Source organism: Arvicola amphibius, chromosome 2 (assembly GCF_903992535.2).
Source record: "Arvicola amphibius chromosome 2, mArvAmp1.2, whole genome shotgun sequence".
Lineage (NCBI taxonomy): Eukaryota > Metazoa > Chordata > Mammalia > Rodentia > Cricetidae > Arvicola > Arvicola amphibius.
Genome location: NC_052048.2, coordinates 170,511,606 through 170,528,583, shown reverse-complemented (window position 1 = coordinate 170,528,583; position 16,978 = coordinate 170,511,606). Strand labels below are relative to the sequence as shown.

General features: G+C 39.6%; 1 protein-coding gene across 1 annotated transcript in view; it reads right to left on the bottom strand.

Moving 5' to 3' along the window:
- Positions 1-7,148: 7,148 nt before the first annotated feature.
- The window catches only part of Ptprz1 (protein tyrosine phosphatase receptor type Z1), a 130,687-nt gene continuing 120,857 nt past the window's right edge, over positions 7,149-16,978 (bottom strand). Inside the window, exons 25-31 of the mRNA XM_038319429.1 lie at positions 16,306-16,399; positions 15,726-15,799; positions 14,380-14,508; positions 13,260-13,406; positions 10,967-11,109; positions 10,151-10,286; positions 7,149-7,809 (exon numbers count right to left, since the gene is read on the bottom strand). Coding sequence (XP_038175357.1) covers positions 7,669-7,809; positions 10,151-10,286; positions 10,967-11,109; positions 13,260-13,406; positions 14,380-14,508; positions 15,726-15,799; positions 16,306-16,399 — 864 coding nt within the window. The 3' untranslated portion in view covers positions 7,149-7,668. The remainder of the gene's footprint in view (positions 7,810-10,150; positions 10,287-10,966; positions 11,110-13,259; positions 13,407-14,379; positions 14,509-15,725; positions 15,800-16,305; positions 16,400-16,978) is intronic.

Genomic DNA, 16,978 nt, shown 5'->3' with positions numbered 1-16,978 from the left:
CTTGCAGCAATTGCCTTTCTGTATAGTATGAACCAAAAGTGGTTTTAGAAAAACATCAACATTGTCAAAAAGAAAAAAAAGGTAACAAGATTGAGAAGTCAGGAGTGACACACATTTTTATGCTCCATCACCTTTTTCAAAGTGCGCTAAGACAACTCAGTGAAGGAAAATACTTTCTCATCAAATGATTGAAAACATGGATAATCAGAAGCAATGAGGTTGGATAACTACCTTATAGCATATGTAAAACTGACTAATGATGGGTCTAAAAATTATCTAAGAAGGAGTTAACATTGTAAAAATTTTAGAATAAAATATAGGCATAAATCTTTATGTGTTTGAATTAGGCAATGGTTTATTAAGTAAATGAAACAAAAATCACAAAAATCAGAAGAAAAAAATAGACTAACTGATGTAACAAAAAGTCAGAACTTTTGAGTTTCCAAGGAAACTGCTGAGAAATAAAAACACACTTCACTTCCAAATAACCCATAAGATCAGAATTTTTTATAGTCATTTTTTTTTCCAGAGAGGACTATGTAGCTAGAATAAATACATAAAGAACTGTGATAATTCAGCATGAAAAAGATAACCCAATTTTAATAGTGTTCAGAAGTTTGGAATTTGTAGTTTCCTAAAAAATATACAAAAGTCTAATTGTATGGAAAATGAAAATTAATTCTACAGTGAGTTACTGCCTTATACCCATGAGAATGGCAGGAATCAAAAAGATTACACATATAACACATGTTAATGCAGATGCAAAGATGTTTAAAGAATTATTGAAGGATAAGTGAGAATGATGGATGCAAATAATTATAAAAACCTGTACTTGGATATTAATAGCAATACTATTTGTAATATTCCATCAGTTAAGAAATGAATACATTAAATGTGAAACACCCACACCATGGACTATTGCTCAGGAACAGGAAATAAGGTATGCATTATGTACGATATGGATGAACATTGAAGGTACTCTGTGACACAAAATGCCACTGACTGTGTAGTTTCATTTTGTGACATCCAGAAAAAAACACCTCTCTCTATAGAGAAAGATGTATAGTTACCCAGTGCTGGAAGAATTGAGATGAAATGGATCAGATACCATGGAATGACTGCTAATAAACCATTTAACAATGGCATAATTCTGAATATACAAAAATCAAGGACTTATACACTTCGAGTGTGTAAACTATGATGTATACATATATGTACACATATATATGCATATACACATATGTATGGACATAATCTCCAACTTGTAAAAAGATTGCATTTCAAGTAAGATTTATTTGCTTCTTTATAGAATTAGCTTTGGCTTTAAAACTCTGTTGAGTACCCATCTGACTTTTATTATGTGTTTTCCTTATGGAATGTGAAACTAGTTCCTCCTCTGAGGTAATCTACTATAATACATGGGGTATATGACAAGAAAATATCTGGTGCCTATCGTGGAACTAGTTCTTGTAGACCAGGCTGGCCCCGAACTCACAGAGATCTGCCTGCCTCTGCCTCCCAAGTGCTGGGATTAAAGGTGTGTGCCACCACCATTATAATGTTTTCCTTGTTCTAAACTCATGAGACAGTTACTTGGTTTTGTAAATAGTACTGCTTCCTTTTTTATAGGTGATACTCAGGGTGGTTATACAGGCTAAAGAAGATGCCCATCACATAGTAGATGCTCAAAAGCATTGTATTCTCCTCCTTTTCGTGCATTAGCATTTTTCCTTTGAAATTTATGATTTTAACTTTGAAACACTGTCCAGCCATTTGGAAGAATGATCACCAACGTTTGGAAGAGGCCTCAAAGATTCATGCTATTCAAAAAGATGTGTTACATATTTCATAGGGAGGAATTTAAAATGATTGTAGGGGTGAGGGCACCACAGTAACTGGCCAGCCTTCTAATTCTCCAAATGAGAAAATGTGTGTCACTGAGTGAAATGACTTGCTTAGGTGCTAAGTCTTCATACTGAAATAATCATTATCTGAAGATACCCTAAAGAGTGTCTTTGTAATTCAGTCTCTTTTTGCACATGTATGTGTGATATGCATGCAAATTCACGAGTGTGTAGACATGTTGCTGATGCTTGTGTGTGCACATAGGGGCCTGAGGGTGATATTGAATGTCTTGCATGATTACTCTCCTTAGTACTAAGGTAGCATCTCTTACTTGAATCCAGTGCTTGCTCATTTTTCTTGTCCAGACAGATAGCTTGCTCTGAGATCTCCTGTCTCTGCCTCCCATGTGCTGGGATTACACATGGGCCACCTCTGCCCAGAATGTGACTTCAAAAGCTTACAGGGAAATGTTGATTGTTTTGCAGCAATAAATACTAGTAGCTGAGATCTCATCAAATGCCTCCTCCTGCTCCTCCTCCTCCTTTTCCCTCATCCTCCTGGTAATTTTTTTTGCCTTAGCAATCTTTCCCAATTTTTTATTAGCTAGATAAATGATAAAATGCAGCAGTGAATCCTAAATTGTTAGGTAATTAAGAGATTTTGTCTCTACCTTTAAGTTGCTGTGATAGTAAGAGAGCCTTCTAGTTTTGTTGATTGGCAATGCCTATGAAATGAACAGATCACACATAAACCCTAGGGCCTAGAAGGGCTTGGTGAGGCGGCATGGATACTGCTGTCGTCTTTGAGTGACAGGGATTCGAGGCTGTTGTCAAGGACAATTATTCAGGCATTTGACTCTAGTAAGATCATTTCATTTCTTCTGAGCCTGACTCATGGTGAGGTCCGCATAGGCTACAAAACAACTTCCTAGAGAAACAGGACAGTCCCAATCAAAAAAGAAAATTACATCTTGTTGGCTTAGCAAATTGTTTGCAAAAAATGATTTATTCTCTTCAGATGGAGAGAGATACTTAAAAGGGATAGAAGCCGAAGGGAGTTGAATTCATGCAGGGGAGAAAGCCGAAGCCATGTTGTAATGCGCAGGAGGAAAGCAAGACAAAGGGGTGAGAACAGCTACTCCAGCGGCATGTGTCACGGAGACAACCTAAAAATGTTTTTAAAAGATCACTTAGTGGCCAAAGTGCTTCTGTTTTTTATCAGGCCCCACATACAACGGCTTAAAGAATCAGTGGCTTGTCTGGCTCATCGCTATGCAGTTAGGGCCTGGCTCAATGTGTACGGCTTATCTGTCCCAGAAAGTGTTACTTGGGCTGTGTTGGTGGCCACAAGGAGAGCCTATTTGGGTGTCTCACTTCATCGACGGTCAGTGCCTCCATCTGGCTATCAGCCAGAAGCTGGACCTTGGATTCTTTCCACTGCTGTGTGGTTCTGTGTCATGGCCTGGTGGCACTGTTCAAGACAACATCCCAAGGGAATCAGATGCAAGCATTTTGTTACTCAACCTTGGTAGTCGTAACCTGTCTAGATGACAGGGGTCATCTGTGCCATTGAGTTTCATGAGTTCCTTGAGTGTCAAGGGACATGGGACAAAGCTGGTATTTTAAGAAACAATCTGCCACAGGCTGGAGTCCTAAGGACAGTGACAGGGTGCTGGATTCTGTGAACAGCACTGAGAACCCCAGGGTTCAGCCTTTCTTCTTGGCTTCAATATTATTTATTTCCTAGATAGTTCCCTCAGCCTTTTTGTGTGTTCTCTTGGACTTCAAACTGGAGTACCACATAGGAAAACTGGGGAAGGTTTCTCATTTAACATTGCCTAAAAACAAACAACCACACACACGTAAAACAAAACAAAACAAAACCAGGAAATGCATGATTTCATCTTTCTATGTTGCTTAAAAGCAATTACATAACAAGGTTAATAATAGCACTTGCTATTTTAGTACCTTAGTTTTAAGATCCTCGATGCTGGTAAATTTTTAATACAAAGTAATTAAGTTAGCAAGAAAGATAATATTCTTTGCATCAGCCCATCTCTTTGTGGATAATTCAGTACTATTGTAACAACCATGGGGCTGAAATAATATAACAAGAAGCTGAGATGTCGTGAGTGGTATGTATAAAATTGTGAAGGGAGGTATTTAAAATTAGCCTACCTGAAAAGCTTCTCTCTAAGGCCAATTTGTGCCTTGAGAATTGTTTACAAACTACCCCTGGTAATGGACTAGTTAGAATGTCTTGTTATGGATGTAAAGAAACGTATCTATTTTGTGCTATGTTTTACTTACTCCATCAAAACCTGTTTTCATTTTGAAGACAAATATCTTAAGAGGGTGAAAAAAAAACTTGTGAATTACAATTTAAGGCCAATAATGTCTCGATTCCTAAAACTGGTGTAGTGTTCTTCATTTACCTCACTATTTAAAGCTGCCTACTGTAACATTTCAACATTCTACTAAGAAGGGAGATATGTAATGTATCAGAATATCATACATTCAGCATATTGCTCTTCCAGGTGAAATATTTTCAATTAGTGTTCTTTTATTTTTTGGTTTTTCAAGACAGGGCTTTTCTGTGTAGCTCTGCCTATCCTGGAACTCACTCTGTAACCAGGCTGGCCTCGAACTCACAGAGCTCTTCTGTCTCTGCCTCCTGAGTGCTGGGATTTAAAGCCTGGGCCATCACCACCATCCCAGTGACCTCTTAATTAGTACTCTAAACACTTCTGGCTGAGGCAGGAGACTGCTTCAAGCATCAAAGTTGGCTTATTTATGATTTAGTTTCTCTACTTCCAAGTTCTGTACAGCTCTTGTATCCTAATGATAGCATAGGCACTACCTGCTTTTTCTATTCTGGAATATGTGGCCTTCTGTCTTTCTGGTTTCCACCCTCTTGACTAGGTGGATCTTTGCTTAAACTGGAGTCTCCAGCAAGTCCAGCAACTTCTAAAACACAGCTTTGTCTCTGAATTAAGAATCCGTCATTTCCTGGCACATGGTGCTCTAACTTTGTTGGCAGCAGTCTTCATAGCCAGCTTGGGCGAATAGAACAAAGCACCAGGCTCTGGGTATCTGTATACTGTGCAGTTTTGCTCTTCACAGTTCTAGAAACTGAAAATTCAGAAAGTCCAAGGCCAAAATGCTGGCAGATTCAAGGTCTGGCAAGAGCTTGCTTTTTTTCCCCCCTCTCTCACAGTTATGCTCTTCTCACTGTGAGAAGTTTCCAAGGATCACTCTCAGGCCCCCTTTGTTTAAAGACATTGTGGTTTGAATGTAAAACATCCCCCATAGACTTGTGTTTGAACACTTTCTAGTGCTGTTCTGGTAAGTTATGGGACCTATAGGAGGTAGAGCATTCTTGGCAGAAGTGAGTCATGGGCACAGGCTTGAAGTTTTATAGCCAAGACCCCCTTTCTGTTCTCTGTCTGCTTCCTGCCTAAAGATATGATGTGCCCAGAAGCCTCCTGCTCCTGTTCCCTATGTTTTCCCCACCAGGACAGAGCTTTTTCTCTCTGCCAGCCTAGGGGTGCAAACGTTAACCCATGTTTTTTGAGGAGTCATGCATATCTGTATCACAGAAATCCCGTAACAGAAAAGTAACACCTAATGGTTCTGCTTAAGCAAGCAGGTTCCAATGAATTAATGATGTGTTGTGATGTGGCACTTCCCTTTGTGTGCTGTGATTAGCAATAATGGATAAAGAAACTGCCTTGGCCTGATAGGGCAGGACTTAGGTAGGCGGAAAAGACAGAACTGAATTCTGGGAGGAAGAAAGCAGAGTTATAGAAACGCCATGGACCCACTGCTGGAGATAGACGTAAGACTTTGCTGGTAGGCCACAATCTTGTGGTGATATACAGATTAATAGAAATGGGTTAACCTAATATGTAAGAGTTAACCAATAAGAAGTTAGAGCTAATGGACCAAGCAGTGATTTAATTAATACAGTTTCTGTGTGATTATTTCAGGGCTAAGATTGCCGGGTGGCCGCGATGAACAAGCAGGCCCTCCTGCAACAGTGTTGAACTTAAAATCATAAAATTTTGTGAGTTCCTTGAGTACCACAGGGAGTACAGTTTGGTGTAGTGATGAGTCAAGCAGGCCTGCTTTTCATCCTGTCTAGCTCCCACATGTCTAGTTTTACACCCAAAATAACAACACACAAACTGTATTCATTTAAACACTGACTGGCCCATTAGTTCCAGCCTCTTATTGTCTAATTCTCACATTTTGATTAACCCATTTCTAATAATCTGTGTAGCACCACAAAGTGGTGGCTTATCGGGAAAGATTCAGCATGTCTGACCTGGTGGCTGGCCTCATGGCGACTGTCCCAGAGAGGAGAGGCATGGTGATTGCCTAGAGAGGAGAGGCATGACGATTGACTAACTTCTCTTCTTCCCAGCATTCTGTTCTGTCTACTCCACCCACCTAAGGGCTGGCCTATCAAACGGGCCAAGGCAGTTTCTTTATTAACCAATGAAATCAACTCAAACAGAAGACCCTCCCACATCAGTTTGGGAACTGTCTTAGATAGGGTTTTTATTGCTGTGAAGAGACACCAAGACCACAGCAACTCTATAAGGTAAAACATTTAATTGGGATGGCTCACTTAGAGTGTCAGATGTTCAGCCTATTACCATCATGGTGGAGAGGATGGAGGCAAGTAGGCAGAGAGAGTGCTGGCTACATGTTGGCCAGAAGGCAGTAGGAAGTCGACTGACTGACTGGGCCATATGTGTGCACAGGAAACCTCAAAGCCTGCCCCACAGTGACACACTTCCTCCAGTAAGGCCACACCCACCCCAACACAGCCACGCCTCCAATTAGTGCCACTCCCTATGATATTATGGGTTCAGTTACATTCAAACTGTGATAGGGACCACAGGCTGATACTCTGTCTCATTTCTTTGGGCTTTGCACTTTTCCTCAGTGGGACCCATGTTTGTAATTCCCCCCCCCCCACATCAGTTAGCACAACATTCCACAAGTAAACACGAGTTAATGGCAATATATTTATTTTTTGCAACTTCTTGGATAAAAACCATTCAAGGAACGTTTGGTAAGGTGTTACTCCCATAAAAACATCTTTTAAAACAAGTGGTTTTCTATTTCCCACAAGTGTTAAAATGACATGCAGAAACAAGGTTAGTGCCTTGGCTAGCACAATACAACTTTAGAAGACATGTGGAGTAAGTAAGACCAGAGAATAAACTACATCATTAACCTCAAGTACACCACTAGAAAACTCACACAGTAGTAAAATATAAAAATCTACAATTATAAATATAAATTTGGTCCATGAAGACATCACAGCAGTATTTACACAAGTTACTAGATCATTCCTCCTTCAGGTGAATACTGCAGTTGTAAAATGTTGGATGGCATTGGGGATGAAGTGGTTGACTTACAATCTACTACATTAAAAGTTATATTCCTAGCAAACCTGATGATTGCTACAAATACAGCTAAAAATTTGACACTTAGAAACAAATGTTTTCCAAGGATGGTGATTCCTATAATCTATAAATTGAAAATTTTCTGTTAAAATCAATATGGAAAAAAATACCATAATTCAGTTCTTAGAAATCCTGTAAAATTCAATCATTTTAGTTTTAACATAATAAGTGAATTACAAGAAGTCTTTCAAAAAGGCACACATTGTTAATGGTGTCAATTTGGCAGCAGAATGAGTTACCATCACGTCACAGGAAGAAAACAGACAACAGAACTGACTCATGTTTTCTAACTTTAGAAAGATGAAAACAATGCTTAGACTGGGTTGTCCTGTACCCTTTCAGTGTTAAACTAAAGACTCCAGGCTTTCAGCTATATTTCCATCAGGCAAAGCTGCACCATTACTGTCCAGAGAGGCAGACGGATTCTCTTCCTGCCTTGTGCTGACGAGGCTGAGGACCACTTTGTAGAGAAACTGATACTGTTCCTAGAAAACACAGAGAGGGAGATCACAGACTGGAAGCTCCACAGAGACGTGAATTTGCAGAAACCAGGAATGATTTCAGATGCATTTTGGCATTGTTCACAGAAGGGCGCAGGGCTGTATTAAGGGTTTGTGCTCAGCGGAGGTGCACAATCTACATTTGGTTTTTTATCTATTTGACTACATCAAAATTTTTGACAAAAGTTTTATAATGAATGAGCAAGTGGACATTGGATTTGGGGGAGAAGCCCATGCACATCGGACAGTAATAAGCACTCAGTTCCTATTCCTTTGTTTCCTGTAGATGGAAGATCATGCAAATGCGGTTCATTGGTGCTCAGTGTTTATAGCCTTTTCCAAAGCAACATCTTTCTTTCCATTTTCTGCTTCTTTCTTTCATAGTGTCATAAACCTGAAACTGGTGCTGAACTCACCATGTAGCTGAGGATGACCGGAGACTCTTGTCCCTGCCTCCCAAGTCGTAGGACTATTCATCCATGCTCTGTGAGGATCAAAACTCGTTCCTTGTGCTTTTAAAGGAAGCATTCTACTAACTGAGTCATATAACCCAACCCTCAAAGATAAGCATCTTATTTTCCTTTAATCACTGTGTAATCACATGTTTCTGTGCATCCACAGAAAGGGCTCAACAACGACTGTAGTATATCACCAGAGCATAGCACCTTGACTGGACACACTATGCAGCAAATGTTCTTCACACTCTATCATTCTGCCTGGTGTGATGGTCTGCCCTGAGAAAAGGGGTTTCATGCTACCAAATGATCCTTCGATGAGGCCCTTATCTGTAATCAGCTAAGAAGAAGATAGTGACACCAGGACTTTGAAATGTGCCTGAGACTCTCACCAAGTTTCTCATTACTTTGCCACAATAATAACACTTTTAGGTTCTTCCTAAGCTAAACTGTGGAATTGGAGGTAGTGTGTCTTGTTCTTAACTGGCATGGCTCTTTCCTCTTAAAAGCACTCAGGAATCAGTTATTGGTCAATTTAGGATCCTGGATTTACTAGGAGTTTTAGCTGTGGTCATTCTTGTGGATTCTTGGGGAATTCCATAGCATGAGGATTCTCCCTAACCCCATAGTGGCTCTCTCTATCAAGATCTCTCTTTCATTGCTCTCCTACTGCATCCCTCCCCTGCCACCATCCTGTTCCCTCATATTCTTATCTCCCTTCATTGCCCCTCCCTGTCCCCAGTTTACCCAAGAGATCTTCTTTAATTCTCCATTTCAGGGCAATCCATGTGTCCCTCTTAAAGTCCTCCCTGCTTTTCTGGAGCTGTGGATTGTAGTCTGGTTATCCTTTGTTTTACATCTAATTAGTAGCCACTTATGAGTGAGTACATATAGTAGAGAGGGTGCCTGAACTGTCCTACCCCTGTAATCACATTGGTGAACAGCCAGACCAACTATCATCATAGAGCTTTCATCCAGTAACTGATGGAACCAGAAGCAGAGATCTATAACCAAGCACCAGGTTGAGTTCCAGGAATTTAATTGAAGAGAGGGAGGAGGGAATATATGAGCAAGGGAGGTCAAGATTATGAAGGGGAACTCTACAAAGACAACGGAACAGAAACTCTAGACTGACAGGTGTGGAGCCTCCATGGTACAAACTAAGCCCTCCATATGTGGGAGACAGTAGTGAAGCTTGGACTATTTGAGTAGCCCCTGGCAGTAGAACCAGGATCTATTCCTGGTGCATGAGCTCTCTTGATGGAGCCCATTCCCTGTAGTGGGATGCCATGCTTAGTCTTAATGCAGGGAAGAGGGGCTTGGTCCTGCCCCAACTTAATGTGCCAGACTTTGATGAGCCCTTACCCATTGGGAGGACTGGACTGTTGGTAGGCTAGGGATAGGGGTAGTAGGAGCGAGAACTGTGGTTGTAATGTAAAATAAATAAAAGTTAATTATTAAAAAAACAAAAGAAACCCAAAAATCAAAAAAAAAAAAAAAAGAAAGAAACAAAAAAAGAAACTGGATTTGGCTAGAGAAGAGTTAATAGTTCTAACCTTTTAGTCTGGGATGTACCTCCTGGGGTTCTGTGAAGGCCCTACTTGAACCCCAGGAATTTAAGTCCATAGTTTGCTGAAGAAATCAATTTGTGGGTAATTCTGCTAAAGATATTACGATTCACAATGAATCCTGTAAAAAGGGATGGTGTGACTTAGATTTTTTTTTAATCTGCCAGTCTTCTACAAGGTGCAGATTTGTAATTTAGCTTGAATGTTACCAACCACTGTGATCTTCCTTATATAGGATAAAAAGGCTTTAGTACCATCTAGAAAGTGATACTTCAAAAATGAAAGATGAGGTTCATCACTTACAATATCAGTGAAGACTCCTGGCCTCATTAAATTGATCATCTTGGCTACTTGATAAACATCCATGGAATTTTCTTTTTCTAGTTGGTGCATAAGTGTTGTCAGAGCACAAAAAGTTCCTGCTGTTACTCCTCCATGCCTTGCAGTAAAGAGAAAAGGCAAAGACTCCATTCAGATGCATCAAATTCCTTTGTAACTGAGAGCACAGTCTTGAAATGGCATGTCTTTCCTTCTTTGTATTGTGCAAGAATTAAGGTTTAATTGGACAGTGTTCATGCCGTTAATAGCAAGGGCCTTTATAGAAACTTTACTGTTTGCATAAGCATTGTTATTTTTATTCTATTAAACATGTTTGAAGTTATAATATATATACTATATACCTTATAGGATAGCTATATAACACAATTCTAGCATTTTCATTGTTACAGAAACAGAAAAAAATCATTGGATAAAGAGTGCTCTTTCAGAAAAAAACAGAAACAAAACCAACAAGAAACATCAAACAATAGTCATTTTTACTCCTTTCTCAAGAAGTAAACAGCTGAGACATATCCTGGGGTAGCTTCCAGTGCTGAAAATGTGTCTCATCTCAACAAATGCCCCCGCTATAAGGCGTAAGAGCAGATTCTGTGTTCATATCTAAGTCTTTTGCCTTTACCAGAAGTTACATAAAGGGGAAATGTTCTGTGTGACCTTTGATGATAAATTAATCCACCCTGGCTGAATCAGCACATGTGCACAAAGCACCAGGCTGGTCTGAGGATAAAAGAAGTATGCATATACCCAGAGGTGTACAGCGATTGAGACTGTAAAACTTACTCATCATGAACAATCATGGGCCCATCCCTGTTAGCAGCCTCGTCTTTGATAATACTTATAAGCTCAAATGTTTTACTAATGGGACCATCCGGGTTTGGCCATTTGGGGCACTGAAAATGCCTTACTTCCAGAACATAATCATCCTACAAGAAGAAAGAACAAATTAGTGTTTTTAAAGGATGCTGGTTAGTAAGAGTTTATCACGAGTGGAACAACTGAAAAAAACTAGAAACTGAAGCTAGATGATGAAAATAAATATCATCTCTCAATGTGGAAGGAGAAAATCATTGCAATGGGACGAATGTCTCAAAATCAGTTTTATGCAGTTAATATAATAATAATATAATATATATTTTTATAATATAATATATAATAATAACAATAATAATAATATCCAGACAATCAAAATACTATTAACAAGGAAAATAAAGTCATGAATTGACTCATCAAATATCAAGAATTATTATAAGCTAAAACGAAAGGATTTCCATGTTAACAGAGGGAGCGACGAGGAGCCCACTGGAAAGAAGTGGCGATGCTAGGAACAAGTCCATACATCCTAGAGTGTGGGCTGAGCTGATACTGCTGGTCTGTAAGCTCTGGGACACGAGGGCATATGTGTAAACACATTTGGTGAGGTACCACTTGAAACAGCAAATATCTGAACAAAACAAAATGAAGCAAAAGGACAAAAAAAAAAAACCCAACTTCAAACAAGTAGTGCCCTAAATATAAGATCGAGAAACCATACTGGATATGTTGACAGCAGAAGCAAACAGAATTGACTTATACCCAACTACGTGAATAAATGTTATCAACGTTATAATGAGGCAAAGTAGCAAACAGTTAAAAAAAATCTACATAGTTTATGTAAAGGTTAACATATAAAGTTGAAACAACACAATTTTAAGGAAAACAGAGATAAAAGGAGAAATTACGAAGTAAGTCAAGAGAATGAGGGAAGAGGGTACTATATCTGAAGGGAGGACAGCATGAATGAGTAGGAGGAATGTGAAGGATCTTCAAGGTAAAGGTTAGGTTCCTTTATTGAATTCAGTACCCTGTGAATCATTTACTGTATCACTGTACTATATTATATATACTATGTTAAAAATAGTCTTTATAAAAAAATAAATAACAGACACCCAGATTTTGACTTTCCTCATTTAACGAACTTTCTGGATGTTGAAGTGAGTCTGGTCCCTAGAGCATCATCTTTTACCTCTTCACCAACCTCAAATGCTGTGACTTTTAGGAGACAGTAGCTACAAATGAAGTGAATGGAAATGCCTACTTTATCTTGCCTTCCCAACGGCTGTTTTAGAACTACCTATCATTTCTGGACTGGCTTTCTGGAGATTAGGGCACTAATGGCATTTGATTTACATGCTTGAGATGCATTGAACTGGAGTTAGTCATGAATGCTTATTATTTAGTGTGTGTTCTGTATAATACTAGGAAAAAGCTGTATTTTCTAAGGCTGAGCTAGGCAATGAGAGGGATCGGATAATCAGTAGAACAAGACAATGGATCTCTAATGAATATTTTCTTGAAATAAGCCTTCTTACTAACGATGGAGATTTACGGGAGGAAAGCAAGACAATGTGCTGATTTTAAGACAAAAGAATTAGGATTAGGACCTGGAAAGAGGGGTCTGCAGTTAAAAGCACTACCTGCTCTTCAGAGGACAATTCCTAGCACCCACATGATGGCTCACAACCACCTGCAGCTCCCATTCTAGGGGATCTGATGCCTTCTTTTGGCCTCCACGGGAACTGTATACATGTGGTGTACAGACATATAAGCAGATAAGACACCCATTTACAGAAAATAAAAATTAATCTCAAGTCAAGAGAATTAATATTAAATTCTTTAAAAAATAGTTTCAACTTATGTTCTGTCAGCAACCAATCTGAAGTAAAAGAGAAATCTTTGCTTTTCTGGCTACACAGAGTTAAGGATTGTCTAGTTTAGCTAAGATTAATGGTTTAATGATTCTGTCAGATTCTGGAAGTAAAAATGGTAAGTAAAAGAATGTTGGTTAGTTTTGGAATTTCGTGCATTTGTAAGAAATTGGAATCTTTTCCATTTCTAAAAAGACAAGATTTCCTGAGTAATTGGGAACATGGGGATCATGGGAGATGGTAGAAGGAAAGGGGGAGGAAGGGAGGAGAGCAGAGAAAAAGATATAGTTCAATAAAGCAATTAAAATATCAAAAAGAAAGATTCCCAAGTTAGCACATGCCTCAAATAAGAGCAGGGCATGTGTTCATCCCTTAACATGTCTCCATACCTGTGTCGCTTCTAAGATGAAGTCTTGAACTATCAGTTTTTCCTCATTCGACAGACATTTGTGTTCTTCAGACATAAGAGTGACTTTGAAGCTTTCACAGTTGATGGGCTCATCTTTATTTGGCCAGTAAACAAATTCATCTTCTGCCTGAAGGAGACCAAGAAAGGGCATAGACTTCCTGTAAACTGGGTATATGCAAAGCCCGAGTCAAACATTAATGCTGACTAAGTCTTTAGGTTTTACAAACATAGAGAAAAGAGTGGATGTGCCACCGATATTCTGATTCTGAAGAGGCTCTTCCTTTACAAGTTTACAGTTTTTAAGAAATGGAGCTTTCCAGTAAGGACAGGAGAGGAGCTCATGGGGCACCATTCTAGCTGAGGAGGTGAGCTGAGAGCAGCTCACGGAGGAGGATTTATTCTTCTTTGGGGCTACCGCACTTGTAGGGTGCCCATCTTCCATTGGACAGTGATGTATCCATGCATATATGGTCAGCAATATTTGTAGTGAATTCTTTAAAAAAAAACACTTCAAGTTGGGAGAGGTGTGTGTTGGGAGAATCCGGGAGTTGGGGGTGGGTATCAGCCTATTTCACTTTATGCATGTATGAAATTCTCTAAGAATAAATTTGACAGTTTCCTAAATCTTCCTCTTCTTCATAAAAAGACTCACACTACCAAGTCAACATGGAACAGCCTTGGTTGATATTATTAAGAGAATGTAACTACTTCTTCGACTATGCCTTCATGGGATTGTAAACAAAATAATAAAATAAAACACAAAGACTTAAATGGGATTTTCAACACAATGTTATATATTTTATCTTAAAAATGCAACTAGAAGAGTAAAGACTTGCATCATTTGTGGTTGCAATCCTGATGTGCTTACGTAGCGTCACCAATGCATCTTTAGCAATTTTAATCTGCTTCATTTAGATCTCTCATTCACTACGTCGATCCAGCGGGACTACATATAACCAATCCAGCCTAGCAAAGCATGACTCCAGTGAGATTAGTCCATTAGGTAGAAATAAGATTACCTTTTTGTTGTGTGCACGATAGGCATCTGGCTATTGCAATATTATGCTTTCCTTCTAAGAAATGAACCAAAAGTGGCCTACCATGTTTTGACCATCTGGAATCATCACCACCAGCTGGGCATTATGATCCCATATCATCCTCCAGAAGTCCTTAATGGTGTGCAGAAGCGGATGCTGGGTGATGATAAATTCATTGCTCTGGTAATAACCCTACAAAACCAAAGACAAGATAAAAGAACCCTGATAGGACTAGGCAGAGAAACATGTTTTGTGTTAAAGCAGTGTATTTAATTGTAGATAGTGTATTGAAGTAATACTGTATTACAACCAGCATTTGCTCGGTGCTGTCTATTAGCTGTGTATAGTTTCCTTCCTAGTAAAGAATCAATGAGACAGAGATAGAAACCAAAACTTTCATCTTAAAGGTGACCAAACTGGGGTAAAATTCAGTGTTGTGGGCAAGTTTATCTTAAGAAATGCTATGACCACTAGGAGTAGAAGTATCAAGATCACTTGTGCACATGCGTCTTGCACTAGGTAGAGTGGAAATCCATGACAGAGTTTATAATTCTTATTTATTGTCTACAAGCCCCTGGCATGAGAATACTAAATCTCGCACCTCTTCACCCTAGGTCACCTTCCATGTCCTGGCCTCATGGCTGCCTCCCCTATGAGAGGGATCAGGAAGGCTCCTTTCTGATTATATTTAAGAAGCCTGGAAAGTGGGGTAACAAGATTAAATAGTTTCCATGCTGTGTACTGTGTGGTCTTTCACTACTCCCACGGACTCATCTGAAGTGGGGTGTGTTCGACAGTGGTATCTGCACATCTCCTTGTTCCCCACATGCATGTCATGTCTTTGCTGGCTAACTAGAACAATGGCTTGGGCATTAAGATTAGGACTCTTTCATTTGAAACCAAGCTGTGTGATTGACCATCCTGCGATGTTAATAAAGGATCATGAAACCAGCAAAGCACCCAGCCACTCAGCAGACAACCTCATTGGAGAAGGTCATTAGAAATCCAATAGCTCAAGCGAATCCAGTATATAGGGAAGAGCTGTGCTAAAAACGTGGGGTGCTAACTATAGTGAATTTGGGCTTCATGTGTCCTGCTGATGTGTCCTGTCTCTGCCATAGATCTGTGCAGAGGAATGGAAACATATAATTTATGTTTGTTCATTGGCTCTGAAAGGTGAATTTAAGACCCTGTGCTTCCTTATTAATTTGGGTTGAGATTTCTTTTGTTCTAGCACACATGAAAACCTCAAGGTATGCTGGTATTCCTCTGGTCGCTAATAACTGTGTGCCACAATTATTATATGGGCCTGATGTCCTACAGGTGCTGTTGGGAGCCAGCCGGCTTTGCTGTTAATTCTGGTAACACGCAGGCTGCTGGTAAGCTCTCCCATGATGTCTCGGACTTACCATGATATAGGATGCATTGATGTAGTCCGTGCCTTCCCCACTCAGCGACGAAATGCCCACCCTTGATCTTTCCACTGGAACACAGAACATTCCAAGTAAACAAACATGCTCACTGTGATTAGCCACTTTCCCCCAACAACTCCCAAATGTTAACCAAAGTTACACTTCTCAATGAGAGCCTTTGATGGTTAAACTAATTGGCTAATTGTTAAAGTCAAGTTTTACATTCTTTTTTTGTTTATTTTATTTATTATGTATACAATATTCTGTCTGTGTGTATGCCTGCAGGCCAGAAGTGGGCACCAGACCCCATTACAGATGGTTGTGAGCCACCATGTGGTTGCTGGGAATTGAACTCAGGACCTTTGGAAGAGCAGGCAATGCTCTTAACCTCTGAGTCATCTTTCCAGCCCCAAGTTGTACATTCTTGATAAGACTCACATACTGGGTATAATTAGAACAATATGACAACAGACATAACATTATGGTTGGTATACATGTCTATTACAGATAGATATGCAGGCCTTCTGTTATGGAAATAAAAAGCCAAGTGGATTTCTCAGGATTCCATGTGACATACCAGGGATAATGGACGACGCTCTGTTTTTCTCCCGGTTGCACTGCTTCAGGGCTGCCGAGTAATCGCTCTGAAGAATATTGGACTGACTCAGAAGCTATATGGGAAGCAAGGAAGAGTGCAGGTCATTTCACACATGGCACCAGATGCCCAAACCACACCGACAACCCCTCCACAAAAGAAGGACACTGCAAACATGGCCGACTTGTTTCCTAGGGCTTGAATTAAGCCCCTTTCTAGTCAAGTCCAGAAGCATCTAGGCTGTATTTCAAGAACTTTCATTATGAGAGAGTCCTGCTGATGGCTTCCTTTGTGGCCTGTGCCCTCCATTTCCACTAATTACTTTCACTGGTGTTAAACAGTTAATTTCTGGAAGGAATCCTACAAACTACTTCATCAGGATGCTAAAGGGTATACTGTTGGGTTTCGGTGACTGAAACCTTAAATACCATTTTATTGACACTGCCCTATAAATTTTTTATACACACACCTTCTTGGTACCAAATAATTATGTGTTCCATAAAGTAGATGGGCTGATTTTCCACCTAGATTTTTTTCACCACCAATATTGGGAAATTTTTTATTTCTTAAAAATCTGGCAAAGCCTTATCTTCTACCCCCACCTTTACAGTATGTTTTTATTTAAGGTTAGAAAATACTTCTAGGGGGCTAGAGA